At 46.0% G+C, this 27824-nt stretch overlaps 1 protein-coding gene across 1 annotated transcript in view; it reads left to right on the forward strand.

Annotated features, from left to right (window-relative positions):
• Nucleotides 1-599: 599 nt before the first annotated feature.
• Nucleotides 600-27824, forward strand: part of LOC308172000 (sickle tail protein homolog) — a gene marked incomplete at both ends in the record, with an annotated part of 49277 nt that continues 22052 nt past the window's right edge. Inside the window, 5 exons of the mRNA XM_080546910.1 lie at nucleotides 600-825; nucleotides 16635-16939; nucleotides 21622-21850; nucleotides 22261-22459; nucleotides 24273-24366. Of these exons, the coding sequence (XP_080403036.1) occupies nucleotides 600-825; nucleotides 16635-16939; nucleotides 21622-21850; nucleotides 22261-22459; nucleotides 24273-24366 (1053 nt within the window). The remainder of the gene's footprint in view (nucleotides 826-16634; nucleotides 16940-21621; nucleotides 21851-22260; nucleotides 22460-24272; nucleotides 24367-27824) is intronic.

Genomic DNA, 27824 nt, shown 5'->3' on the forward strand with positions numbered 1-27824 from the left:
GAAAAGAGAGAGAGAGAGAGAGAGAGAGAGAGAGAGAGAGAGAGAGAGAGGAGAAAGAGTGTGTCTGTGAGAGAGAGAGAGAGAGAGAGGACAGAGGCTTGTGACTCTACTCATGCGGATGAGTGGAGCGTCAGTATTGCAAGGTTCAGCTCAGCATCGTACAGCAGGGATACAGAGCACGTGGATCCTCTTCCAACAGCTGATCGACTCCCATCTCCAGGAGAGAGCTGAGGAGTAGGGACTCGAGCTTGGCACGCAGACGCCAGCGGAGCCCAGAGACTTGAGTTGTCAACAGGACTGAATGACAGACTGACAGAAGGGGTGTGTGTGTCTGTGTGTGTGTGGAAGTGTGTGAGAGAGAGGAAGCTAGACATTTAATCAGATAGAAGTGTGCGACTGTGTGTGTGTGTGTGTGTGAGAGAGAGAGAGGAGAGAGAGAGAGAGAGAGAGAGAGAGAGAGAACACCAGACTGACAGTGTGTGTGTGTGAGAGAGAGAGAGAGAGAGAGAGACCAGTGTGAGACACACAGAAGAAGCCAGGGGGATATAGGGGACAACACTCTGGAGTATCTGAACGAAGCTGTCGTCGGCACTGGGAAGATGTCCAAGTCGACGTCGTCGCGGCTGGGCAGACCCTCGTCCGCGGGCTCCAAACAGCCGTCTGTGCGCAAGGACTGCCCCGGGAACAACCGATCCTGTATGCTGAGGGTGGGGGAGAGACTGATGAGGGCGGGCAGTGAGGGCAACCTAGTCAGACCCAAACCTCAACACCCCCTCCAGCACAAGCAGCAACAGTCCCTGGAGGAAGGACTACAGCAGGCTAAAGGTAGGACTCCAACTCCCACAATGCTACAAATACAGTACGGTAGATAATTATAATATGTTGATTTTATGTACCGCCTTGCTAATAATATATACGCTATTTAGCTGACGGTGGTTTCATCCAAAGTGACTTACGTTGCAGTGAGTGCATAGATTTTTCAGTATATATAGGGTCCCAGCGGGAAACGAACCCACAACTTAAGCGCTGTTAGTGCAATGCTTCACCAACTGAGCCACAGAGGACCATACACCACAGGCACTCAGACACTGTATGTACTATAAGAGTAATTAACGTACTCTTTGTCTGTTGGGGATGTCTGAGTAATCAATACCATAAGACATTGTTGAAATAAGTCCTGTAAGCCACGAGTGAAAATACTGTAATGTATGCCTTTAGTGGGGGGTTATTACTGTATGTGACAGATGGTTACAGATTTGCTGAACAAGAAAATACTTTATAGGCAATTAACTCACGCTTTGTGTGAATCGTTAATTCTGTACCATGTTTAAATTCTGTGAATGTTTTTTATTATTTTTATTATCGGAAGCACAAATGAATTGTAGTTTTGCTGTACAATCCGACAGTATGCATCCTCACTACAATAGCTTCCACGATCACCCCACTCCACTCTCCTCCCCTCTCTCACACACACCCACACAGACACACACCACACACACACTTTTTTTTGTTTTGTTACACAAACCGAGTGTACAGTATGCTGAGGGGCTTAGGTCACCGTGTCCGAGGGCTATTTTGTATTGTCATGCATTCCTGAATCCCGGCGAGCTCGAGTCTGGTCCCATTGTGGTCGCTAGGCCCTCTCAGCGGCCTGCGGATTAAGGCGGGGGTCAGGCCTTTTTAGCTCGCATTGTGCTGATTAGAAACATTCCCTCTCTTATCAACACATTCCCTTTCACCAAAGTGGGTTTAATCTCTGGCCCCCGGGCGGGTTCAATGGCGAGCGCTAGCTACAGTAGTGCAGTAGACTGTCGACGCTTGATTGCTAATTGTACCCGTGACCCTGATTCGGCTTTGACTTTTTTTTTGTAGTCCTTTTCAGGGTTAGGGATGAGGATAGGACGCGAGTGGGGCTGGGGCAGGTGCAGGTGGCCTATTCTGATTGGTGCTGAATTCCAAATCAAACCCTAGCTCCTACTTCCTAGCTCCTAGACCTCCTAGCCTCTATCCCCTGGGCAGTTCGTACATCGGAGAAGGGTGGAAAGGATAGAGGTTTTGTGGTAATTGTTTCATAATATACTGTAGGCTTTTATCCAAAGCGACTTACAGTAAAGTGAGTGCATACAGTATATTCTTAGTATATATGGTCCCCGGGGGGGGGAATCAAACCCACAACTTTAGCGGTTGCTAGCTGCCATGCTTCGTCGACTGAGCCACTCAGGACCACAGTTCCATCCGGCATCTTGGCTAAGTGAAAAAAAATAGGCGAGAGAAAGTTTTCTTCTGGTTTTCATTCGATTTTCTACCATAACACACAGCAAGAGAATGTTCTCTGAACCTTGTTCAGAACCTAGCCTCAAGTCAGGCACGATGTTCTAACAGTAATGTCGAAGTACAACATTCCCTTCGTGACGTAGTTCAACATTCAAGGAGCTCCTCTCAGTGCCCCGAAAACATTTCTAGACCCATTTTGTTCGAGTAGATCTTTCCGGTGAATTCTTGCCAGAGAGGCCAGCCCTCCAGGTTGGTTGTACACGGTGTCATCCTAGCAGATATGAAGAACGCCCGCTGTAACCTACTTGGCCTTAGTGACAGCTGACATTTCCTCTGGCTGCGGCTGCCTACAGTATACTCAGATACACACACACACACACACACACACACGCAGGCACACGCAGGCACACGCACGCACACGCACGCACGCACACACACACACACACGCAGGCACACGCACGCACGCACACGCCCGAACGCAGGCACACACACACACAGACACACACACACACACACACACACAGATGCATACACACTTCTTATGGCTGGTAGTCTCTATCTCCAGCTGCTGCCAGTAGCGGTCTATAGCACCAGACCACCAGAGGCTCTGTGTGTTCTGAGAGAGCTCCCCTCCCCTGGTCTCCTCCTCCCTGATCTCCTCCTCCCTGGTCTCCTCCTCCCTGGTCTCCTCCTCCCTGGTCTCCTCCTCCCTGGTCTCCTCCTCCCTGGACACCAGACAGTTGGACGGGACTACTGTGCCCTTAAACCATCCTGCTGTTTCTGAGATGTGTCTCCCTTCTCTCCCTGCACATGACTAACACTCTGCTCTCCAACGGAACACTCACATCTGTACACTTGCACGACACTTGTCAAATGCAAGTGATCTAGTGTTGGGTCAAATAGAACTGAGCCTGGAATGTTTTGTGTGTGTGTGTGTGTGTGTGTGTGTGTGTGTGCTCGTGTGTGTGTGTGTGTGTGTGTGTGTGTGTGTGTGTGTGTGTGCGCGCGTGTGTGTGCACGTAGGCGTGTCTGTGTGTGTGTGTGTGTGTGTGTGTGTGCGTGCGCGTGTGCGTGTGCACGTGTGTGTGTGTGGGAAGTGGCTCATGCCTGTACTGGTCCCGCCCTTTGCTGCTCTAGTTTGACCTTCACACAGACACACCCCAGTAATCCCTGAGTAATCCTTATATGACATATATATAATAGTACCATTTTTCACTTTTAATCACAATCTGTTGGAATGGTCATCATCCCGGCAGATCAAACATAATGTTTCTCTTTTCCTCTTTTTCGACTGTCAAACGTCAGAACAGGGGATTTAACACCCACTCTCTGGGCTGTGGGATCACCGACCCAAACTGTTGTTGAAAGAAAATCAAAGCGAGGTGTTATCCACTTGCCGTGTGAGTTATGTAACAGCTTACTCAGACAAGTGTATTTGTTGTAAGTCGCTTTGGATAAAGGTGTCAGCTAAATGCCAAAACATGTAAATGTAAAGTGTAAATGTAACAGCTTCTGCGGTGGTCGTTTTTTCTATAAAGGCGGCATTTCATTTGAACTCTTTTATGTAGTTGAAGTCAAATAAAGATGTTTATTTAAGATCACAGCAGTCAAGATTTGTGGTAGGAGATGTGTGCTCCAGGGATTAAATGGCCATAACTGCTTAGAATAATATTTACTATAGTACTACACTCACTACAAAGCTGTAAGAATGTCCCCGAATGATCTCTCTCTATGAGATAATCCTGTGGTACACAGGCTGGCGAGGAGGTTGAAATCGGAGGACGGGCTCCTTGTAATGGATGCAACAGAATGAGGAATGGTATCATTCCTCATTCCCTTCCGTGCTTTACAATGAGCCCATCCTCTGATTTCTTCCTCCCCTGAGTGAGATGGTTTCCCTCGTTCCTAACTGTCAACTTTGTGTTCGTCACCATCACCTCACAGCTCAGGGTAGAGATGCTGTCTGAGCCGGAAATGACAGGTTTGCTTAGGAAGGATGAAAATAATGTATTGTGTGCGTGGGTGTGTGTGTGTGTGTGTGTGTGTCTGTGAGTGTGTGTGTGTGTGTGTGTGTGTGTGTGTGTGTGTGTGTGTGTGTGCTTGTCTATGTGAGTGTTAGTGTGAGTGTCTGTGTGTGTGCGTCTGTCTTTCTGTCTGTGTGCGTGCATGCGTGCGTGTGTGTGCGTGTGTGTATATGTGTCTGTCTGTGTCCGTGTCCGGGCATGCGTGTGTGTGCATGCGTGTGTGTGCGTCCGCTCGTTCTGTGATATGTCTCCATCTGATGACATCACTACCAAAGTGTTTCTGACATCGGAACCGTATTTCCTCCCTGAGTAGAACCTTCCAGACAGTCTGTCATGACGAGCAGATTTGAGGACATGATTGACTTTTTTTCCCCTCCGAGCCACCGTACAGTATCAACGGCCCCCATTGACAACAGACCCCCTCATCTCCCTCTCTCCTTGCTTAAAAAATAAAAAAGCCTTTTCCTGTAGATGAAGTCACCTCTCTCCTCGGTTACGTAACCCCATCCCCCCCCCTGAGTCTGCTGCTCCCGTAACCTCTCATGTGATCAGCTAATTGTGCCTGATCTCAGTGTGTCACCGCGGCAACCTCGGGAGACCCTGATTGGCTCTGACAGCTGCGTGATTTCAGGTCAGACAGAAGTCCACCGTGTCCGTGTTTCTCCCCCCACCCCCCCCCCCTTCCTCCTCCAACACCCCCTGACATTTCTTTCTCTTTTTTATTACTCTTTTTTTTAATAGCCTCACTAACTGTGATGTACGCTTGACTGGCCACCAACACAGCTTCTGAAACAGCTGCTCGGCCGATTTAGACTTCCATGTTGATCCCTCGTTGAGAACGATTTAGATGATACTATATGACGGGGTGGTGGTGGGGGCAGGGGTGTGTGTGGGGGGGGAGGGTGTGGGAGGGTGGGGGGAGGATGAGGGGGGGTGCTATTTCTGCTGCTTCAGTCTCGAGAAGAGAGGAAGCGGGAACATGACATCACCAAGGCCAGGCCAGTGTTCACATCTGAACAATGAATATTATAATTAGAGCTTTCTCATTAGGAAACCATCAGCAATTCTTCACATTCTGTAACTCACTTATAGTTGGAATGCACACACGGACACACATACACACACACACACATATTCACACATACATATACACGCGCACACGCACACGCACACACACACACACACATACATACATACTACATACAGTCCTCCTGCTAATAGATACTCCATGACCTACTGTATAAGGTCTTTCATGTCTACTTTTATCTTTGTTAACTTTCAGACAAGGCGTTGAACACGCTATAGAGTGTTTGACACCTACTGTGGCAGTTAAAAACACCTTTATACATACACACACACACACACACACACACACACAGTATATACTGTATCTCTCTCCCACACACACACACACACACACACACACACACACACACACACACACACACACACACACACACACACACACACACTCACTCTCTATATCACTCTCACACACACACACACACGCACACAGAGGAAGCATGGTGCTGGAAGCATTCATGTAAGATCCTAGTCATGCAGTAAGGGTGAGTGGACTCGGCGTCGGGGAGCAGTGCTGTAATCTAAGCACATTCTGAATGAGCTGATGATTATAGCCTAGTAGAGCATATCCTTAAGCCACGCTTGGCTAGAGTCAAGGGGTTTAAAGCAGCGTGCGGGTAAGTTCACACCGACTCACTGTAACTTCAGCCGTCATCGTCAGTGTAAAAATACTCTCTGTCAAATTGGCGGATATTATCCTCCCTGAACAGTAGGAGGTCTCAAAGTGTGATCAGAGAGCCTAAATCAGGGGAGGCTGGTGGAGGGCGGATCGGGCGCTCATTGTAATGCGTTGAACGGAACGAGGAGTGGTATCAAACACACTTTCTAGCAGCTGATATTACCGTTAGAATAAGATGATGCATTATTCTTAGCGGTGCATGATCCTTGTACAAGTCCAGGCTTCTCTGGGATGTGCCATTTCTGGTGACAACATGATGAAATGAACGGCTCGAGCAAAGCAACAGGCTGCTTTTTGCACGTCATAGATAGTTGTTGTTATTGTCGGAAGGTTCAGTTTCTGTGTTTGTTAGGTGTTTATGACAACATCAACCTATTAAGCCATTATTCAGCCTATTAATATATACCGTACCCTTGTGTGTGCGTGCGTGTGTGCTTGAGTGCGTGCGTGAGTGCGTGCGTGCGTGCGTGCGTGTGTGTGTGTATATATACACTCTACCCACCTGTACCATGTCAACAAAAAGGACTGAGAGGTCATGTTGTCACAAACGTTGACACCCAGTTTTAAGTCTCTAGATGAGACGGACTAGGAGATTGATTCGGTATGAAGATAGATATGGTTACTGATTACATTTGCCTGGGTTAGGGTTACATTTGCCTGGGTTAGGGTTAAATTTGTCTGGGCAATCTAGATGTTTGAAAGATCAGTGAAAGTCCACAGTTTCTGCGGCATCCCTCAGGCTCGTTGCAGGAGAGACAGCCTGAGGATGAATAACTTGAACAAAAACACTTGAAACTTGACTTATGTTAAGTGAGTGATCTCACCTTAAGTGAGCTGGGGGTGTTTTCTGACTTGTCAGTGTTGACTGTTGTCATTGTGAAGCAGGAAGCTGAATAGGATGTTGCCTTGAAGCAGTGAAAGGGTTGTACCTGTACTCCCATAGCCCAGAGTCTCTCATAACGCCTTTGTAAGATGTCGATTTGACAAGAATATATTTTTGAAAGAGTGTTTATCTCAGCTTTCAAACCTTGCCGGCTCTGTCTCGTTTAGAGTATACGTCAAAGCTAACGGTCATCTTCAGTGTTACAATACAGCTCTTTAAACTCCCATAAACTGCACCAGATAAAAAAAACAACTGTCTCACAAATCATTCAGTGTCCCTCCCATGTAGCCTCCCTAGTTGTCACCTGAGACTTTAATCACCTTGCTACCCCGCCCCACCCCCCACACACACACACCCACACACACACACACCATCTCTGGCTCTCTGTCATAATGAAGACATGGTTGATGACCATTCCTCATTCCATTCCATGCATTCCAGGACCCGTCGTCCTCCGATTTCCGCCTCCACCAGCCTCCCCCTTGCACTCGCCGCACTACCCACTCCATCGCTGACGTTCCGTCGGCATTAACAACAAAACCCTCAAGTCCCGCTAATATCTAGAGTGCTTTTTAGTTTCAACTTTGATTTATTGAGTTTGGAAAGTGTATAGTGTGCGTGTTTACTCGCCCTGAAGTGCCACTTGTACACACTTGTCCCAGTTGTGTTGTCTAACATTCTAATCAGTGAGTAAGGACCTGTCTGAGAGTCGGCTGAGACCAGGGGAACACTCAGGCCCTCGCCATAGCGCTGGCCAAACACTATCATATATTTGTTATACCCTCACCAAACACTTTATTAGGAATGTTATGGTGTGCTTGGCACACTTTGGGCTTGTTAATACCAATCAATCATCATTTGAATGCCACAGCCTATTTGAACATTGTTGCTGACCACGTGCATCCCTTCATGGCCGCATTGTACCCATCTTCTAATGGCTACTTCCAGCATGATAATGCACCATGTCACAAAGTAAAAGTCGTCTAAAACCGGTTTCATGAACATGACAGTGAGTTCAGTGTTCTTTTGTGGCCATAGTATAGTGTTCCTAATAAAGGGAGGCCCTACCCAGTATTAGTATAGTGTTCCTAATAAAGGGAGTCCCTACTCAGTATTAGTATAGTGTTCCTAATAAAGGGAGTCCCTACCCAGTATTAGTATAGTGTTCCTAATAGTGTTCAGTGAGTGTAGGTCTACACCAGTGGAGGTAGAAATCGGAGGGTGGGGCTCTTTGTAATGCATGGAATGTAATGAGGAATGGCATCAAACACTTGTGTTTGATACTATGCCTCATTCCATTCCATTCCATGCATTACAATGAGCCCCGTCCACCGATTTCTACCGCCACCAGCCTCCACTGGCCTACACATCACAGCAGCACTGTCCCCTATTCATATTGTGCTTCCTCATCATCATCATCATCATCATCATCAACTGTCTTCCTTTATGCTGCAGTGTTAATGTTGTTCTCCACATCTTCACGGTCGGCCTGGTCCCTCTCGGTCGCCGTATGACAGGACACAAACCCTCCCAGAGAAGACACACAGTTCTCCCCCCCGTAACCGTAATGAAATCTTCCAGCGGTGCAGTTGGTTTGCTTGCTTGTCTGGCCGCGTGGTGAACCATCGCAGCGTGGCAAACCAGCGATCCACCTCCAGGGCAGGAGTGTACTAGATCAATCAGATCGGCTTTGTCAACCGGAGGATAGAGAGAGGGAGGGAGGGGGAGAGAGGGAGAGAGGGAGAGAGACAGAGAGGGAGAGAGGGAAAGAGACAGAGAGGGAATGAGAGTGAGGTAGAGGAAGAGGAATAGAGAGAAACAGAGAGAGAGAGAGAGAGAGAGAGAATGAGAGTGAGGTAGAGGAAGAGAGAGAAACAGACAGGGAGAGAGAGAGAGGATGAGAGTGAGGTAGAGGAAGAGAGAGAAACAGAGAGAGAGAGAGAATGAGAGTGAGGTAGAGGAAGAGAGAGAAACAGACAGAGATAGAGAGAGAATGAGAGTGAGGTAGAGGAAGAGAGAGAAACAGAGAGAGAGAGAGAGAATGAGAGTGAGGTAGAGGAAGAGAGAGAAACAGAGAGAGAGAGAGAGAGAGAAAGAGAGAGACAGACAGACAGAGAAAGAAAGAGAGCGGCCTCCTCGTCTCTGCTCTCATCACATTTGTGTCTCTCCATCTCTCTGTCTCTGCACTCCACTCGCGTGCTCTGTCAGATAGTAGACCTTACGTGTCACATCCACTTGGCAAGCTTTTCACACTGAATCTAGTTAGGGAGAGAATACGTCACGTTCTGTGAAGGTTAACAACTGAGGCGATAACTAGAGAAAACAGAGATGTTGACTTGTCTTGTGTCTGCATCAGGCAGAAGATGTTCCACATTAAGCGATGCTGTAGGTTTCCTGGGACCTAGATTAAGCCTGCTCTCCAACTATAAGGGATTTATAAATGGAGATTCTCTATTGAACATGGTCTTTAGTCTAGGATTAGTCTTAATCAGGGCCCGGAAACTAGTTTAATTATTGGTGATGTTGAACATTCCAGTCAAGACAAGAGTCTCTGATTCTTAATTAATTTAACTCTACTAACTGACAAAGCGTTCCGGAACATTCACCACCTAGAGTGCCAGGTGTTTTATATGGTATTTACATAGCAACAATACTTGATGATGTTGGCTACAAAATGAAGCATCATAATTTATGCATTTTTTGTGAATAAGGTCACCCTTTGGCACTGTAGAGTGTTGACAATTTGGGCGACTTTATTCACCCTTTATACACTAAATGAGTTACACAACGTTTCCTGAGACAGTTGGTATACACGTGTACACTTTTCTAGTCACAAAGAGCACTATGAGAGGAGAGGAGAGTTTCGGGGCTTAGTTTCATATGAAATGTCGATGTTGCCCCACAGACTATTCAGCACATGTTTTAATAAAACTATCCCCAGGACAAGTCTCTTTCTTAAATGTCTAGATGGTCAGCGTGTAAGGCCTAGAGGACCCCAGAGGGGCGGATACTGTATGCAAAGTTCAAACTGGAAAGAGAAGACATTTATAGTTTTTAAGAAAAAGAGAGAGAGAGAGAGAGAGAGAGAGAGAGAGAGAGAGAGAGAGAGAGAGAGAGAGAGAGAGAGAGAGAGACAGAAAACAAAGTACACAAAGTAATTAAAACTTGAGAGCTCACATTTATAACAGCATTACATCTCAGAGACAAAGAGAGCGAGGCTGAGGCTGATGAAAATACTTCATTGCGGGAAACGATGGACGTGAAGTGAAACTTGGACATTTTTTACCAACGCTGAAAAACCCCGACTGTGTTTGTTTTGATCAGGTTGTAGGTCTGTTCTGGTTCAGAAATAGGCTGACCTCCCCAACGTGAACTCCTGGGCGGGAAAACAGTCTGGGGTCTGGAAAAAGTGAGGACAGCTTTACAATAGAGCTTCCTCAGGAACACACACACACACACACACACACCCACACACACACACACACGTGTTTTGACCATATCTTTCCATGCCCAGGACGGTGTCTGTCCTGTCACTGCAGACTGTAGTGTGTGTTCAATGGAGTGGGACGTGATGAGTATGAGGAGCCGCAGAGAGAGAGTGTACTCACTGTGGAGGGAGAGACAAGGTGAGGGTATCACACAGTACATCACACCATCTGAGGGAAGGCTAGGATGTTAGAGTTACTACTGACATTTATTTACATTGAAGTCATTTAGCCAATGCTTTTTTATCCAAAGCGACTTCCAATAAGCAGTTAATAATAAAGTAAGTCAACTGTACATCAGTAATCGTTAGTAAAAAACCTTTGATGAGCACAAGTGCCATCAGCAGTCACAGTGCTAGAGAAAAGAAGAAAACGAATTGTTTTTTTTTGTTTTATGTGATTTATCTCCTCTGTTTGAGAGTATGGTTAATTTTCTGTGTAAAGCTTTTGGTGGATGTGCCGATTAACAGCAACAAGAAACTGATTAAATCTACAAAACAATGTGCAGTACAGTAAGGGATTGATAAACCGTCATGATAAACTAGCAATAAAATAATATTATATTTGAATCCAAACCCTCTCCAACAGACAGCTGGTTATTTTCCTAATGTTCCTCATTGTAATACAGGACCCGATAGCAGAGTGCCAAGTATCTCTGTGTCCACTCCTGAATGTGGCATATCAAAGAATTATGCTGGCCAATGAAACTCTAGGCTATTGTTTCAGTGACCCATCAAAATGTTTGTGGACAAAGAAAGCTATGTGGAGGCCAAATCTCTTGATCCGTAGCATTTGTTGAAGAGAGGAGAGGATGTAGGGGTGCAGGGGGCTGGGGGATGGGGCTATGGCTAGGGCTGGGGGCTAGGGTTAGGGCTGGGGCTGGGGGCTAGGGCTGAGGCTGGGGGCTGGGTGTGGTCTAGGGCTGGGGGCTAGGGCTAAGGCTGGGGGCTGGGTGTGGTCTAGGGCTGGGGCTGGGTGTGGTCTAGGGCTGAGGCTGGGTGTGGGTTAGGGCTAGGGCTGAGGCTGGGGGCTAGAGCTGGGGATTAGGGCTGGGTGTGGTCTAGGGTTGGGGCTGGGTGTGGTCTAGAGGTGGGTGTGGTCTAGAGCTGGGTGTGGTCTAGAGCTGGGTGTGGTCTAGAGCTGGGTGTGGTCTGGGGTTGGGGCTGGGTGTGGTCTAGAACTGGGTGTGGTCTGGGGTTGGGGCTGGGTGAGGTCTAGAGATGGGTGTGGTCTGGGGTTGGGGCTGGGTGTGGTCTAGAGCTGGGTGTGGTCTGGGGCTGGAGCTGTAAGACACTAGGGCTGGGACTGGTATTGCTGCTGTTTGCTGACAGACCATGTGTTTTGGGTAGTGTGACACTGGGATCAGCTGCCCATAGACAAAAACAATACCAAATATGCACAGTGTATACACAACAGGTGTCCAGTCTGTGTTCGCCCCCGCCCCTGCTGTGTGAAGCTGTCAGAGGCTGATGTGTGGATCAGGTGTAGAACTCAGTAATGTACTGTATCTCTCAAGCAAATGAGTACTGTAGTATGAATCATAGGAGGATATTATATAATAATATATGCTATTTAGCTGACGCTTTTATCCAATGCGACTTACATTGCAGTGGGTGCATACATTTTTCAGTATATAATCTTCACAGGCTCACGTGTGCTTATGTTAGTGAGTCATATACATATATACATATATAGTAGCTCTGAATTACAAATGATTTGTCTTCTTACGTTGGAGCTGCATAATTACCCAACGTGTTGTTGAGGAATAATATCAGGGGAGGCTGGTGGAGGTAGAAATCAAAGGACGGGTTAATTGTAATGCATGGAAGGGAATGAGTCATGGTATTAAACCCACCAGCATCCCCCGATTAACACGTACAGTAAACTCTACAGTACTACAGTTAAAAAAAAAAAAAAAAAAAAAAAAAGTGACTGTAGCCAGAGTGAGACATCTCTAATAGCCTACCACCCTAATTAACTACTCAATCGCGTGTGAAAAGCTACACTTAAAACACAATGGTTGAAGCAGTATAAAGGACATGGAAATATGTATGGTTCTCTATGACCTGGGTTGTAGTGGATAGATTAAGCCTGCTTCTTGCAAGCTCATCAATGCAAGTGAGTAAGCCTCCTTAAGCTGAGGAGACATGTGAACTCACCGACAAGCATGACTAATGCAACGGACATGTACCATGAAGTGCAAGGTTAATAGGGTATCAAAGGCAATGACGTGCCTGTGGCATATTGTACTGTATGGAATCACGGTCGATTTCTTTCTCGCACAGCTAAACATTGGTGATTGAACTGGAATTTTTTATTTCATGTTTATGTGAAAGGTCCCAAAGTGGAAAAACAAGCTAGCTATATTATGTTGATGTGTAAAATCAGCATTATTTAGGAACGTGTGCGTTCACCTCTGTGTTCAAGTTCCAGCGTAGCTGCTCATCCTGGGTTGAGTTCGAGGTTACCGTACTGTTCTTACCCTTCATGGCAGAGAAGTGTGTGTGTGTGTGTGTGTGTGTGTGTGTGTGTGTGTGTGTGTGTGTGTGTTGATGTAAAATCTGCATTTTCCTTAGGAAGGTGTTGGATACGAGACGTAACAGTACATCGTACTGCCTCTTTAAGGGGCTGAGCAGCGGTTGAGGCAACAACAAAAACCAAACCTGTTTTGTTGCCAAATAAAGAAGCACCAACATTCTCAACAGCTGTGCACATGTGCCTCCCTGCCCATCCAACCAACAACCCCCCCCCCCGCCCCTCCTCCCCCTCCTCTCTCTCTTCCTTTCCAGCACATCGCACACGCCATAGTGTGTTCCCTCTACCTCACTTCCTCTTGCCTAATTCCAGGGAGGATTACTACTCTTTTAATGTACAGCACGCTTCGTGTGTAGCCCGACTGTCCCTGCCGCTCTAGCTTTATTTGCTTCTTACTCTTTTGGGGGGGATTTTGGGAGAGTAAGCTGATCTGTGCATCGAGGCAACTTCAGCTTCTGAGCTCCGCTGACACCAGGGGAGGCTGGTGGAGGTAGAGGACGGGCTCATTGCAATGCATGGAATGGCTTGAGTAATGGCGCCAAAGACGCGTGTTTGATACCGTTCCTTATTCCGTTCCATGCATGACAATGAGCCCATCCTCCGGTTCCTACCTCCACCAGCCTCCCCTGGTCATTATATTCCAATCAACAGGCCTATCCTGGAGGAGTGGGATGGAGGATATCCTCTTAACTCTGCACACACACACACACACACACACACACACACACACCCCACTCCCACCCCCCAAAGGTGAGGTAATCAGTTTGTCTCTGTCTGATTGCCTCATTACGGTGTGTGTAGATTGGAGTGAAAACAGCCTTGATCGTTCCTAGCTAACATCAGCAGCAGATGAGAGTCACTTTTTCCAGCTAGTTTATCCTCTATGGATCAGGGAGGCTGGTGGAGGTAGAAACCAGAGGACACGCTCATTGTAACCCATGGAACGGAATGAGGAATGCTCGATGAGTTCGATACCATTCCTTATTCTGTTCCATGCATCACAATGAGCCCGTCCTACGGTGTCTACCTCCACCAGCCTCCCCGGATGTCTGCGCTGTGCATTGTTCAGAGCAGGAAGGAAGCCTATGGTGGTGTTGAACACATGTAAGAACCTTGTCTTGGTGTCGTTATTGTCTCGGTCGTGGAATCTTTTCTTTGCAGCAATTTTACATTTTACATTTACATTTTTGGCATTAAGCAGACGCCTTTAACCAAAGCGGCTTACAACAAATATGTTTGTCTAAGTTAGTGAATTGTCTATCCACCAGTCATCATAACAAATAGTAATCTATGCCAAAACCAGGGGCCATTGGCAGTTACAATGCTAAAAGAAGGAAGAACTATTATTATTATTATGATTATGATGATTATTATTATGATTATGATTATTATATTAGATGTAGTGGGGATAGTGGGGATGAGAAGGTCAGTTAAGACTGCATAACAGCAATTGCATAACAACATGCAAATCCAATACTTTGACTAGAGTAATTACTGAGTATTTACTGAGTAAAACAATATTTACAATGTCCTGAGGATGGCATTAGTTCATTTCCCGTGACATCAACCCAAACAACCGGCCCCCCTCCCCACCCGCCCGCCCGCCAGCCTTCCAGCACAGTCTTAAAAGTCACATTGTGCTTCAACTGACACGCTCCTCATTACCGCCATACCTTTAGGACTACTGTATTTAAAATGTCAGTTTGACGTGCCGCTGCGTTCTCTGCCTGGAGTTGCAGTGGACGGCGTCGCTCAACGTGAAGTAAACACAGAGACTTCTGCGTTGTTTGAACTCAGGTATCTGAAGCATCTGAGGCATCTTTATTGTTTTCGTCAAACTGACCTGTTCACCCCTGCTGCCTGGGGGTAGGAACCGTTTGTCACGTAATGGTTTTTGCTGCTCAACCTCTCTGTTCAAGTTCCAGCATAGCTGCTCATCCCGGGTTGAGTTCAAGGGGGGGTTGCTTACCGTCCTGTTCTTACCCTTCATGCCTGAGAAGTGTGTTTGTGTGTGTAAGACCGTACGGTACCACCAACCTACCCCTTACCCTTTTGATGACAGCCCAGGAGATTAAGCACGCACACAGCATCTCCCCCCGTCGAGACTAACAGACTCCCTGACTCCAGACTAAATCATCACTGTGATATGATGAATAAAAAGGATTGCAGCTGCTCTCTCGTGTAATCTGCACACTTTGAGGTTATATAGGCCTTCGCATTCAAGATGATTTTGGGACACCACCTTTTTTTGAATGAAAAGCTAACAATAGTTAATAAGCTATCTCCATAGTGTCCTTAATCTTAAGTTCATAGCCTGATGTTTTTAAACCTGCGTTCTTTGTATTTATAGTGTGTTCCCAGTGTACACATAATCAAGCGCATGACTTCTCCAGTTAGTTTGCATACTGAGCTCAATGTTGTTTTCCCTAAGGCTTCCTGTAGTTGATGATGGGTTTTAATTTAGGTTACATTCTATACATTCTATACATTTTATACATTCTGCATATTCTAAACACAGTTGCTGCAGTGGTATTTTATACATTCCGTTCAGTTGAGGCTGGTGAAGGTAGAAATCGGAGGACGGGCGCATTGTAACGCATTGAACGGGATGAGGAGTGGTATCAAACACGCGTTCCTCAACCAGCCTCCATTCAATCTTTTCAACAGGAGAATAAATACGTTGGAGTTTTCAAAGACACGAGAGGAACTGAGTGTCCTCCGGGATGTCATCTCTGATGTTTGATGACAGTTATGATCTTTGTCACCCGTCTGTTCAGACCGGCCCTCGTACAGCATGGCATGGCTCCCGAGTAACACTGTTCCCCATAGCTGCCTGAGCTCTTACACCATTTTTTACTTTTTAAATACGATTTCATCTTTTGCATTTTTGTTCTGTTCTTGTTTTTGTTTTTTGTTTTTTGTTTTTGTTCTGTGTTTCTTTGTTTTTCTGTACAGTGTCCTTGAGTTTTCGAAAGGCGCTTTTAAATTAAATCTATGATCATTATCTATTATTATTATTATTATTATTATTTATTTTTTTAAGCATGCACTTACACAGGGTTATTATGAGTCACCAGGGTAACATGTGTCTGTGACCAACAATTCAGATAAATACATTGTGGGATGGTGGAGACACTGGGTTTGCTCAAGACCAGAGGCTGTTGCTAGTGTATTAACCTCAAGATCAGGTTGTGCTATGTCCCAAAGTTAGCTTCATCTTTATATAATATATACATAATATATATGCCATTGTAGCTGATGCTTTTATCCAAAGAGATTTATGTTGCAGTGAGTGCATACATGTTTCAGTATATATGGTCCCAGCGGGAATCAAACCCACAATCTAAGTCCAGTACTTGATTCAAACAGTTTCCATCCCTATGTTTTATTTTTTATTTATTTTATTTATTCTTTAATTATACAGGGGAAATCAGTGTGCTCTGATTACAGGAAATATAGGCTATATACTGTGTATATAATCTAAACACATCACTATTTACATTCCATTTTACGTCCAGTTTTTATGGACAGCGATCATTCGTAACAACAACAACCCTCCACCAAGAATTTTGCAATCACATGTCTGACATGAAGCTAGTGGAACCAAGGCATTTGCTTCAATGTCAATAATCCAACACATTGTCCTCTTTTCTTCACTGTCCTCTTCCCAGAATCAGGCCACAGTCGCCCCAGACTCTCCACCCCAGAGGATGTGGATCGCCTGCTTGGGAAGCATCAGACCCAAGGGAACGACCACCACCACCACCACCACCGCCACCAGGAACCCCCCCACTCTCCCAGCACGGTCCCCAGGAGGTACACCATCGGTGGGCAGCAGCGCAGCAGCAGGGACCCCCTGACTATGCAGCACGCAGAGGTGGAGAGGAAGAAGGAGGTGTTTCTGGAACACCTGAAGCAGAGGTACCCCCACCACGCAGCTGTCATCATGGGCCATCATGACCGACTCAGAGACCAGGTGACTGTCAAGTCTTTCACAGTTTGTCGGGTTGTGTGTGTGTGTGTGTGTGTGTGTGTGTGTGTGTGTGTGTGTGTGCGCGCGTCTGTGTTGGTGTGACCTTAACAACTTTGTTAGCCTTCCCTGATAAAATGATAACCCTTATTATTAACACAATAAACTGGAGTTGTACATTTAGTTGGTGCTGTAATAACCTATTGCCAGTTGATCAGCTTCCCTCTCCAAATTCTAGTAATAGGCTCTAGGACTAGGTGGATATAAATAAACATAAAATTACTGTAGTTGGTTTTGTATTGACTGCTTGTTTGGACATAATAATATGCTTGTATTTGAATGGTGCTATTGTATTGGTAGGCCTACTATGAGGTTTATCAAAGTTAGAAAGATTATCTTAAACATCTCAATGCATTTTGGAACCGTTTAGCTTTCCGTGTTGAGTGGAGAGAGCATTATAAATTAAATGGTGTGTTTTCATGTGTGAATAATAGGCATAATGTCTCGGAAAATAACATAAACAGCGAATCATCGTGGTCCAAATATCATGGTCCACTCACCGAATGATGTTTAAATCATGTTGTAAATTATGTTGATGAACACGCAAATAGCCACGGGTTTAATATTGCACTGACGCGCCAGTGAAGTTACACTCAGACTCAGCGCACCAATGGCTTCAGTGCGACAATATAGTCAACTACTCTGCGAGTTTAACTGGTTTTAAGTCCAGTGGTTTGGCTGGGTGGGGCACGGTGCGTGTCTCTGATGGCCACACCTGATATGACACATCTCCACAGGGGAAGCTCGTTCTCCACGGCTCCTTAAGACGTTGTGAAAGAAACCTGCCACCCGAAGTCAACGCGGAGACTCGCACGCTCACCAGGGGATTTGTAAGTCAGCGTCGAATTTTTATATAGGCGTTGTCAAAAATGGACTATAACAGGTTTCGGATTATGCATTGATTGAGTTCCCAGTTCAGGTATTGTTTGAACTTGTTTGGCAACTTGCTTGAATGTGTATTTGTTGATGATTAGTTTCGTTATCGGGAGCTATGTTCAATTCCACCAGCATATTGTTTTACTTTCTTTGGTGAGGCAACTGGTCTGTGTATATTGAAACGAGAATATTATTTATGGAGGAACAACTTTCATGGAATATTATTTATGGAGGAACAACTTTTACTGTATCTATAAATTATATATTAATATGCATTACACATACAAACACAATATAAAACACTCTCTTTAATCATTTTAACATACAGTATATATATATATATATATATATATATAAAATAATGTTAAAATGATTAAAGAGAGTGTTTCACTGTTTTGCAATGGGTAGCCTACCAGATCTTAGGTTAAGACTAGACTTAAAAGTAGAAAGTGTAGGGATAAGCCGGCTCTGGTAGTGCGATGAGACCCTGGAGTTAATGGGAGTGAACCAGTGCGCGTCCCCCCACCTGTTGTCCTCTGTGGTTCTAATGGTCTGCAACAGAGGGGAGGGAGATGGACGATGGAACGTTTGCCAATGCTTTCAAAGACCTGGCACCAGACCAAAGCAGTCGATTACCCATGCATCTGCCAGTGATTAGGGGAGATCAAAGGAGCGCCATTGGAGCAATCTGATGCTTGGCTGGATGGGCCTGCTTTCATCCTCCAACAGTACTGTACTGTCCTGCATCTCTCTCCTCTCCACTGGACCGGGCTGGACTCGGGGTAACACTTACCCCAGTGTGACTGTAACCTGATTGGGAAGAGGAATGCAGTACTACCAGAGGAGGCTGGTGGAGGTCGACATCGAAGGACAGGCTCATAGTAATGCATGGGAGGGAAAGAGGAATGGCATCAAACACAAATCAATTCCATGCTTTACAATGAGCCTGTCCTCTGATTTCTGCCCCCAGTAGCCTCCCGTCCCGTGTGCAAGACATATGGGATCTATTCAGGTGCACCTGGGGCTGTCTTAACTAAAGGGTGATGTCACTCACCACTGATAGATGCTCAGTTTAGCATTTTCTCTCAAATAGATAAAGGTGCGATCTGTAATTCAAACAATAACAAAGCGAGGCTCATGAGGCATTTACCATGAGTTATTTATAAGTTGTATATTTCAAAAATCAATGGCTCTATGTCATTAATTTAAAGGTCCAAACATATACCAATGACAGATTACCCCTTTAAAGTAGGTTTTGGGGAAGGGTAAGCTGGAGAGTAGAGTCCCTCTTGTTCTGTGAGCTCTGAATCTCAATGAATCTCAAATGATTTGAACCCCCCTTGTATTGCAAGGTCTCTCTAGAGGAGCGATGAACCTGTGAGTAAAGAAGTGTACTGTAAGTCGAACTGTGACGTGATAATTACACTGTAATTACATGGCCTGTTTAGTGTAATTACAGCGTCGGTTGTATTGTTCCATACAACTACTTATGACATTGGCACTGTGGTATGCTGTTAATTATTTATGTATTCTTTAATATATATATATATGTTTTTAGGGCATTTTCTGCTTTAATCGGATAGAGACCGTAGAGATTGACAGGAAGGATGGGTGAGAGAGGAGGGATGACATGCAGGATATGTCGACTGCCGGAATCGAACCTGGGGACCCTGCGATTACATGGCTGACGCCTTAGTGTGCTACGCCACCAAGCACCATTCATTCTGTTTTCAACCTCCCCTTTACTCTTGTAAATACACACACTTATCTTTATTATATCCATATATAAATACACAGTACTTTCTTATCGTTGCATACTAGGGGAATAATACAGTTGGTGGAGGTAGAAAATGGAGGACACACACGTCACATGACCATCCCTTATTCCGTTCCACAGATTACAATGAGCCCGTCCTCCAGGTTCTACCTCCACCAGCCTCCCCTGGTGCATACAGACACAGCCTGTAGAATTCCATTTTTACTATTTAGCAGATGCTTTTATCTAAAGTGTCTTACAATTAGAGATTACAGGGACCGTCTCCATGGAGTAATTTTAGGGCAAAGTGCCTTACTCAAAGACACACTAGTGGTGGTGTTCCCAGGTGGGATTTGAACTCATAACGTTCTGATCGCCAGTCCAACTCACTCTCCACCACTACCCCCGATTCTCTTTCATGAGTGTATGGATGCGTCTGTGAAATGACATTCTGCTCATAGCTGTAGGCCTAGCTGTTACATTTACAGGTATGATTACCAGATCATTATCAGCCTCCAACATCTAAGACTTGCGTCACTGTGGCATCCAGTCACTGATGTGTATGACAGCAAACTTTAGCCATCATTATCAGGCTCCTTGCGTTACGTAAGCTAGGACATGCTAAACATAGTTACCGAACAATGAGGAAATCTGTTGAAAAAAGTTTGAGCAGTGTTCTCTAACTAGTCACGGGTAAACAAATGATTTCAATGCAAACTTTAACGTAAACTTTAACGTAATGTTCTATAAAGATCAGCAATGTGTGGTCGGTCCTCTGTGGCTCAGTTCATAGAGCATTGCCCTAATACAGCTTAGGCTGTGGGTGCGATTCCCGCTGGGACCACCATATATACTGTAAAATGTATGCACTCACTGCAATGTAAGTCAGCTAAATGGCATTATAGATTTATTTTGTCAATATCAACATTTTTACTGCTGAATTGATAAACAACTAGCCAAATTGACCCTTCTCATTTGTTACAGGACTCTGGCTATCCTTTTGATCCCATAATAAACACTGATGATTTTATGTGGGAGAGAAGACATGTTTAAACAAGCGTATGCTGACATACAGTATGGTAGAAGGGTTTGTTTTGATATTACACATCTCCAACAGAGTAAGAACGGGTCTTTGTTGATACTGTAATCTGTGCTGGGAATTAGACGCACATCATCAGCATTAAGTCATTGTGAAACCAGCAGAGGCTGGTGGAGGGAGAAATCGGAGGACGCAGGCTCATTGTAATGCATGGTACCATGATACCATTCCTTACTCCGTCCCACGCGTCACAATGAGCCTGTCCTCAAAGTTCTGCCTCCACCAGACTCCCCTCAGTGACAGTGGAGAGGGAGGCTAGGGTAGCCTGAGGAAGTTGTTCACCAGAGTGTGTCAGTGTAGCCCAGTCACTGCCAGCCTAAATAGTCAACTCAGATGTGACTGTGCGTGGGTGTGTGCATGCACCATGCGTGTGAGTGTGTGTGTGTGTGTGTGTGTGTGTGTGTGGCAGGTCATAGATGTCATGTCCACCTACAGAAGCTGGCAGCATCAGAGACACATTCGCATCATAAAGTCAAAAACATGTTGTCTTGGGTTGATTTGAAAAGGTTGCGGTTGGCGTTTGATAAACTCAAACTGATAGTTACTGGAGTCTGTGGACCTATTAGGTCTTCTCTTAAAGCACCACATCACGGCTGCATCGTATCTGCTTTTTGACTTAAAGATATGTTGACAGTTGTTATTTTACAAGATTAGAGTGTACCGTGCCCCTTAGCAGGCTGTTTTTGTGTGTGTGTGTGTGTGTGTGCGTGTGTGTGCATGTGCGTGCGTGTGTATGAGAGAAGACATCGGAGGAAGGCATGAAAGGTTGGCTGCCAGCACACACAAAGAACCGAGAGAGAGAGAGAGAGAGAGAGAGAGAGAGAGAGAGAGAGAGAGAGAGAGAAACCTCTGTGTTTGAGACTGTGAAGTGACTCCCATCTCTCTCTGTCCCTCCAGATCCGGACCCCCCAGCCCAGTGCGAGCCCCTTGCCCGGCCCAGGTGTAGGTGTTGGGGAGCCACTGGACCACCTGTCCCTGGCCTCTCTGGAGTCTCTGGAGACCATGTCAGAGGGGGACGCCACCTCGGGCCTCGGCCCCGGACAGGTAGCCTTCACCCGGGGCTGCAGAACACGGGCCAGCCTGCCTGTGGTCCGCTCAGCCAACCAGACCAGGGACAGATCACTCGGTAGGGACTACTGAGATCCCCATCACTCTCTCTCTCTCTCTCTCTCTCTCTCTCTCTCTCTCTCTCTCTCTCTCTCTCTCTCTCTCTCTCTCTCTCTCTCTATCTCTCTCTCTCAGAACATTCTCTCCAACTGTACAATCTTACTTCTGTCTCATACTGTCTCTAGCTTGCATGCTAACGGGGGGGTCTTGATAAACTAATAAATACTCACACTCTTGTCTCTCAATCTCACCTTCTTTAGTTCACATACTCACTCTCTCGTTCTCTTCTTCTTCCTCCTCCATCACTTTCTCTCTTCCCCTTGCTCTCTCTCTCTCTCTTTCTTTTTCCCTACCCCCCCCCCGCCCCTTCTCCCCTCCTCTCTCCCGTTGGTGTGACAGACGCGTCCCTCCTCTCCCCTCCCTCCCCAGGTGTCCTCTACCTGCAGTACGGAGAGGAGACCAAGCAGATCCGGATGCCCAACGAGATCTCCTCTGCAGACACGGTGAGAGCCCTGTTCGTCAGCGCCTTCCCCCAGCACCTCAGCATGAAGATGCTGGAGTCTCCTAACATCGCCGTGTACATCAAGGACGACACCAGGAACATGTACTACGAACTCGCCGACATCAGGTAGGTTTAAAACACTCTTAGAGAAAAAAATAACGTGTTTTTTTTTCACGGCTATCTCTGTGGAAGAACCCATGTAGAACCCTCTGTAAATAAATAAATAAATAAAGGAACTCAAACATGGAACCCAAAAGATGGAACATGGAACCCCCAGAGTGTCATAGTCTCACAGAGCCAGACAGTGGACCGCTCAGAACGTTGTCTCATGTACTCTGTGATGAAGTTGTTGGGGTTTTTCCTTTTTTCTTCGGCATTTAGCCGACGCCTTTATCCAAAGTGACTTGCAACAAATACACGTGTCTAAGTAAGTGAATCATCTATCCATCAGTCAACGGAAGAAAGAGTAATCTATGCTCGGGCCAGAGGCCATTGGCAGTGAGGTCGGAGGGATTAGGTGTGTTCGTACCTGAGAGAGGCTATATTTGTTTATTTACACTAGTGACTCCTCCTCTTCCTCTTCCCCCTCCAATCTGCCACCGGGATATCACGGATATCAATGGGTTCTCAATGACGCACCAATACCTGGCCGCATGAAGATTATATAAATGGCACAGAAAGGAAATACTAAATACTATAATGGAATACTGAGCAGATACTGTCCCAACATGAAAACACACAAAGGAGATGGCACAGAGCACAATGTGATAGTTGGCGTGAAGGTATGCTGTGGTTGGGTTGGGCTGGGCAGAAGGGATTATCAACATGTGTGTACTGTACAGCAGTTCGCTAGGTAGGCTATGCTATCCTAAGTGCCTTATGAATCCGACCAACGGCAACGATTTCAATGTACGTTTTTTTTTTTTAAGATCCCATAACAGCTCCTAACCTGACTAACAGTAGATGCCCTTTTTAGTAGCTCTCAGCTCCTCTCTACTGACACGGATTAGACGCAGCTGTGGCTCAGGAGGTAGAGCCAGCGTCTAATGATCGCAGTTCGGCGGTTCGATCCACCGGCTGGCCACGTGTCGAGGTGTCCTCGGGCAAAACACTGAACCCCAAATTGCTCCCAATGAGCGGGCCCGGCGGCTTGCATGGTAGCTTGCCGCTATTGGTGTGTGAATGTGTGTGTGAATGGGTGAATGAGAGGCCATTGTAAAGCACTTTGGAATAAGGCGCTATATACTGTAAGTGCAGTCCACTCTGGCATTTCACTGCCCCTGACGTGACATAACTACTCTTCCTCCTCCTCCTCCTCCTCCTCCTCCTCCTCCTCCTCCTTTTCCTACTTCTCCTATCCCCTCCTGGCCCTTTCAGTTTCTGCACGCAACCATTTAATGTGCCATTGTCGAGCACAACAACAGAAGAGGCCCTGTCTGAGCGTGTGCAGACGACAGGCTGTCTCCCTCCACCAGCACCGCCACCACCGCCACGCCCTAATATGCACCGACGCTTAAGTACACTCGGGGCTGGGGAAACACAGCCGGGGCCTGACATCGCACACCACACTGGAGGATATGGGGGCGGTCTGGGGTTAGAGAATAGACAAGCTGACTGGTGAGATACACTACTAGATTAGAATGAGGACTCCGGTTGCTTTTGTAAACGTTACGGATTTTATTGAAACGTAATGGGTGGGTAGACAGATAGATAGACAGGCAGACAGACAGACAGACAGGCAGCAAGACAGACAGGCAGACAGACAGCAAGACAGACAGACAAACAGACAGACAGCAAGACAGATAGCCAGACAGACAGCAAGACAGACAGATAGACATACAGAAAGACAGGCAGGCAGGCAGGTTAATGGTTATAGTATAGCCCTTCACCCCCACCCCCCCATCCCTGACTTTTGACATTGTTTTTTCTTCCCTTCCAGACACATCAGTCCTCACAGCAGTCTGAAGGTGTACCACAGAGACCCCGCACACGCCTTTAATCGCCACGGCAGACCAAGCAACGCTGACGCCAGGGTGAGTAAGCCCCGCATGGCAACATCAGCTGTGTGTGTCGGTGCATGTGAGGATGCGCATGTGTGTGTGTGTGTGTGTGTGTGTGTGTGTATGTGTGTGTGTGTGTGTGTGTGCATGCGCGTATTGTGTGTGTGGGTGTGTGTGTGTATGTGTGTGTGTGTGTGTGTGTGTGTGTGTGTGTGTGTGTGTGTACTTGTATTTGGAAGTCTGGGCCATGTATATAAATGCACCATGAGGGGTCTGAGAATTGCTGCAATGACTAAAAGAAAGGCCAAACAGGTTGCCAAATTTTGCTCTGTCTCAGCTATTATTGGCAGCTTGGCCGTGTGGAGAAGGAGGTGTTATGTGTATCCTTAAGTGTTCAGTGCTGCTTAGCCCCGAAATATTTGATTCCCTGTTTGTATAATATAATTTGTGGAACCAAATAAAGTATTCAAATGTGTGTGTGTGTGTGTGCATGCGCGTATTGTGTGTGTGTGTGTGTATGTGTGTGTGTGTGTGTGTGTGTGTGTACATGTATTGTGTGCGTGTGTGTGTGTCAGCACCAAGCACAAAGTCCTCTAAATCCCCTCCGTCTAGTCTGACGTCCAGGGGAACAGACAGGAAGCCTCCTGTCCCAAAGCCCCGACCCAGAGACCCTCAGCTCCCCACTCTGAGACATGGGATGATCAAAGTTGCCTTGTGTGTCCATGACTGCAGCAGACACACACACACACACACGTAACACACACATATATAACACACACACATGCACATCTGCACGTGCACACACACACATATAACACACACATGCACATCACCACCTGCACACACACACACACACACACACACACTGAGTCTCTCAGATAGGGCCAGGGGTTTTTCTCCTTCGTGTTCTGACCCCCCCCCCCCCCTCCCTCCGCCAGAGGCTTTTAAGCCTGGATAAGAGAAGTTTGAATGTTGCATTTGGCACCATGAAACACATTTGGCAGCACGTTGGCAACACTTATGCTGCAGTATGTCTCAATAAACAAAATGGAATAATACATTTAGAAATAAATAATAATAATAATAATAATAATAATAATAATAATAAGGTTTGATAATAGCCTGTCTTGTTTCTGTGGATAGTGGATGTCTGCACTTTCGTGATATGGACCATACCATGCTGGTACATTCTCATCTGTTGACAGGGGAGTTATTAGATAGATTAGATAGATAGATAGATAGATAGATAGATAGATTCCTTGTATGTGAAAACTCCCTGTATGTGAAAACCTACTTGGAAATAAATCTGTTTCTGATTCAGATTCGGATGCATAGATAGATATATAGATAGTGGCAGTACATTGGGATGACTGTTGCCGAGGCTTGAGAAGTGTCTTTCTTTCTAAGATATCAACATTATCTCACAGCCACTGAGCCAAGAGGCTCTCAGCCAGGGAAGCATGTCGTGTAATCCTGGGAAAGCTCAGCTCCGCTTTCATAGGCGGGCGGGCGTCGCTCTGAAAGAGTCGTCGCTGAGACTAGGTCAGTGAGTCGTGTCAGTGAGTCGGGTCAGTGAGTCGAGTCAGTAGCTCGGTTCATTAAACCGCCTCCAGTACCCTCCGTGTCTGTCCAGCGCAGTGGAGAGGCTGCTGGGGGTAGAATTCGGAGGACGGGGCTCGTTGTAACGCATGGGACAGGTGTTAAGCACGTGTGAGGAACACCATCCCTCATTCCATTCCATGCATTACTATGAGCCCCGTCCTCCGTTTTCTACCTCCACCAGCCTCCCCTTGGCCCAGAGACACCGGTGAGAGTGCCTGACCGTCCGTTCATCATCAGACCCACCTCACTGGACCCACATCTCAGGTCAACACTGTACTGTAGGAGCAGGTTATCACGTTAACATTAAAGTCATTTAGCAGACCCTTTTATCCAACAAGACAGGCGTTTGTCTAAAGTAAGTGAATCAACTCATCAGTCATCGTGAGTAAAACCCTTCGATGTGCCATCGGCAGTCACAGTGCTCAACCTTTTTTGTCGTTGTTTGTTTGTTTGTTTAAGTTCAGGTAATGTACAATAGGGTGGGGAGTTCTGAGGAGGATGAGCCCAGGTGTCGCCTACATATATGATTAGGTCAGGCCAACATTTACAATTCCATTTTAGGGATTAAGTAGACCCCTTTATCCGACCTACAACAAATACATTTGTCTAAGTAAGTCATCTATCCATCAGTCATCCTAAGAAAAAGTAATCTACGCTAGGACCAGGGGCCATTGGCAGTCACAGTACTAGAAGAAGGAAGAATTACTTATCTTTTTACATTTTATTTACACTAGAAAAACTGTAACTGTAGAGGGGATGAGGAGGTCTTTAGGAGGGAAAGTTAAGATGTAGCCTGAAGAGATGGGTCTTCAATCGACGGCGGAAGATAGGTAGTGACTCTGCAGTCCTGACATTATGCTACATATCTCTGTGCTGTCCATCCTGGTCAGTGATGACACTGGCTTTAATCTGGTTGGGGGGTAGTGGAGAGTTAGTGCTTCTGGTGCTGATGCCATCTTGTGGGGCTGTGGAGGCCGATTCGAGGGCCGCACACATGCTCTGCTGCAGGTGGTACACACATGTTCAGAGTCTGCTAGAGAGTTTCCAGAAGAATGTTGTTGACGTCTCTGAGTGCGTTTTCTCCTTTGCATGTTGCACTAAAGAGCGCTATAGGAGATATTTTCTGCCTGCCGCAATAAGACTGTACAATGTACAACTCCTCCTCCAGCTGGCTCGATCTGGGTGATCCGAGTCAGGCTGGAGGATGTTAAATCTTACCTACTGTACAGTATATAAGGTCCCAAATGTTATTGGTCTATCTGGTCCCAAATGTCTATTGGTCTGTCTTTATTTTGTATTTGTTATCTATTTTATATAGCCTATTATTCAATTGTCATTTCATTTTGTTTTGTGGTCTGAGCTGCTGTAACACCTGAATTGCCCTTGGGGACTGATCTATCTATCTATCTATGATGGTGTCTTGAAGGTGTTATGCCCCTCCGGGGCCCACACACCCATGCATGCACGCACGCACACACACGCACACACACGCACACACACACACACACACGCGCACACACTCAAACCCATGCACACAGTGTCTTCGATTATTAGGCTATAGGTGAAATGTCACTGTGTTTGTTGTGCTGCAATATTGTGGAATCAATTTTATACACAATATGACATACAGTAAATGGGGACTAATGAAATAATAAAATCATACTGTACTACGCTTATCCCCAGAGCAGTTGGCTTGTGTGTATGAAATACCGGTATTCTTCTGTTGAAGTTAATGAAGTTCGAAAAGGACTCTAACTGACTGTGAGCGAAACAAATGACTTTAACGACAGCCCAGGACACTGGTTTCACTGCAGGGGGTTATTAATATGCAGAATTTAAATCACATCTTCCATCTGTTATGACTTGTCATCTTATGACGCCGTGAATAA

Source organism: Nansenia antarctica (assembly GCF_963989245.1).
Source record: "Nansenia antarctica genome assembly, chromosome: 16".
NCBI lineage: Eukaryota > Metazoa > Chordata > Actinopteri > Argentiniformes > Microstomatidae > Nansenia > Nansenia antarctica.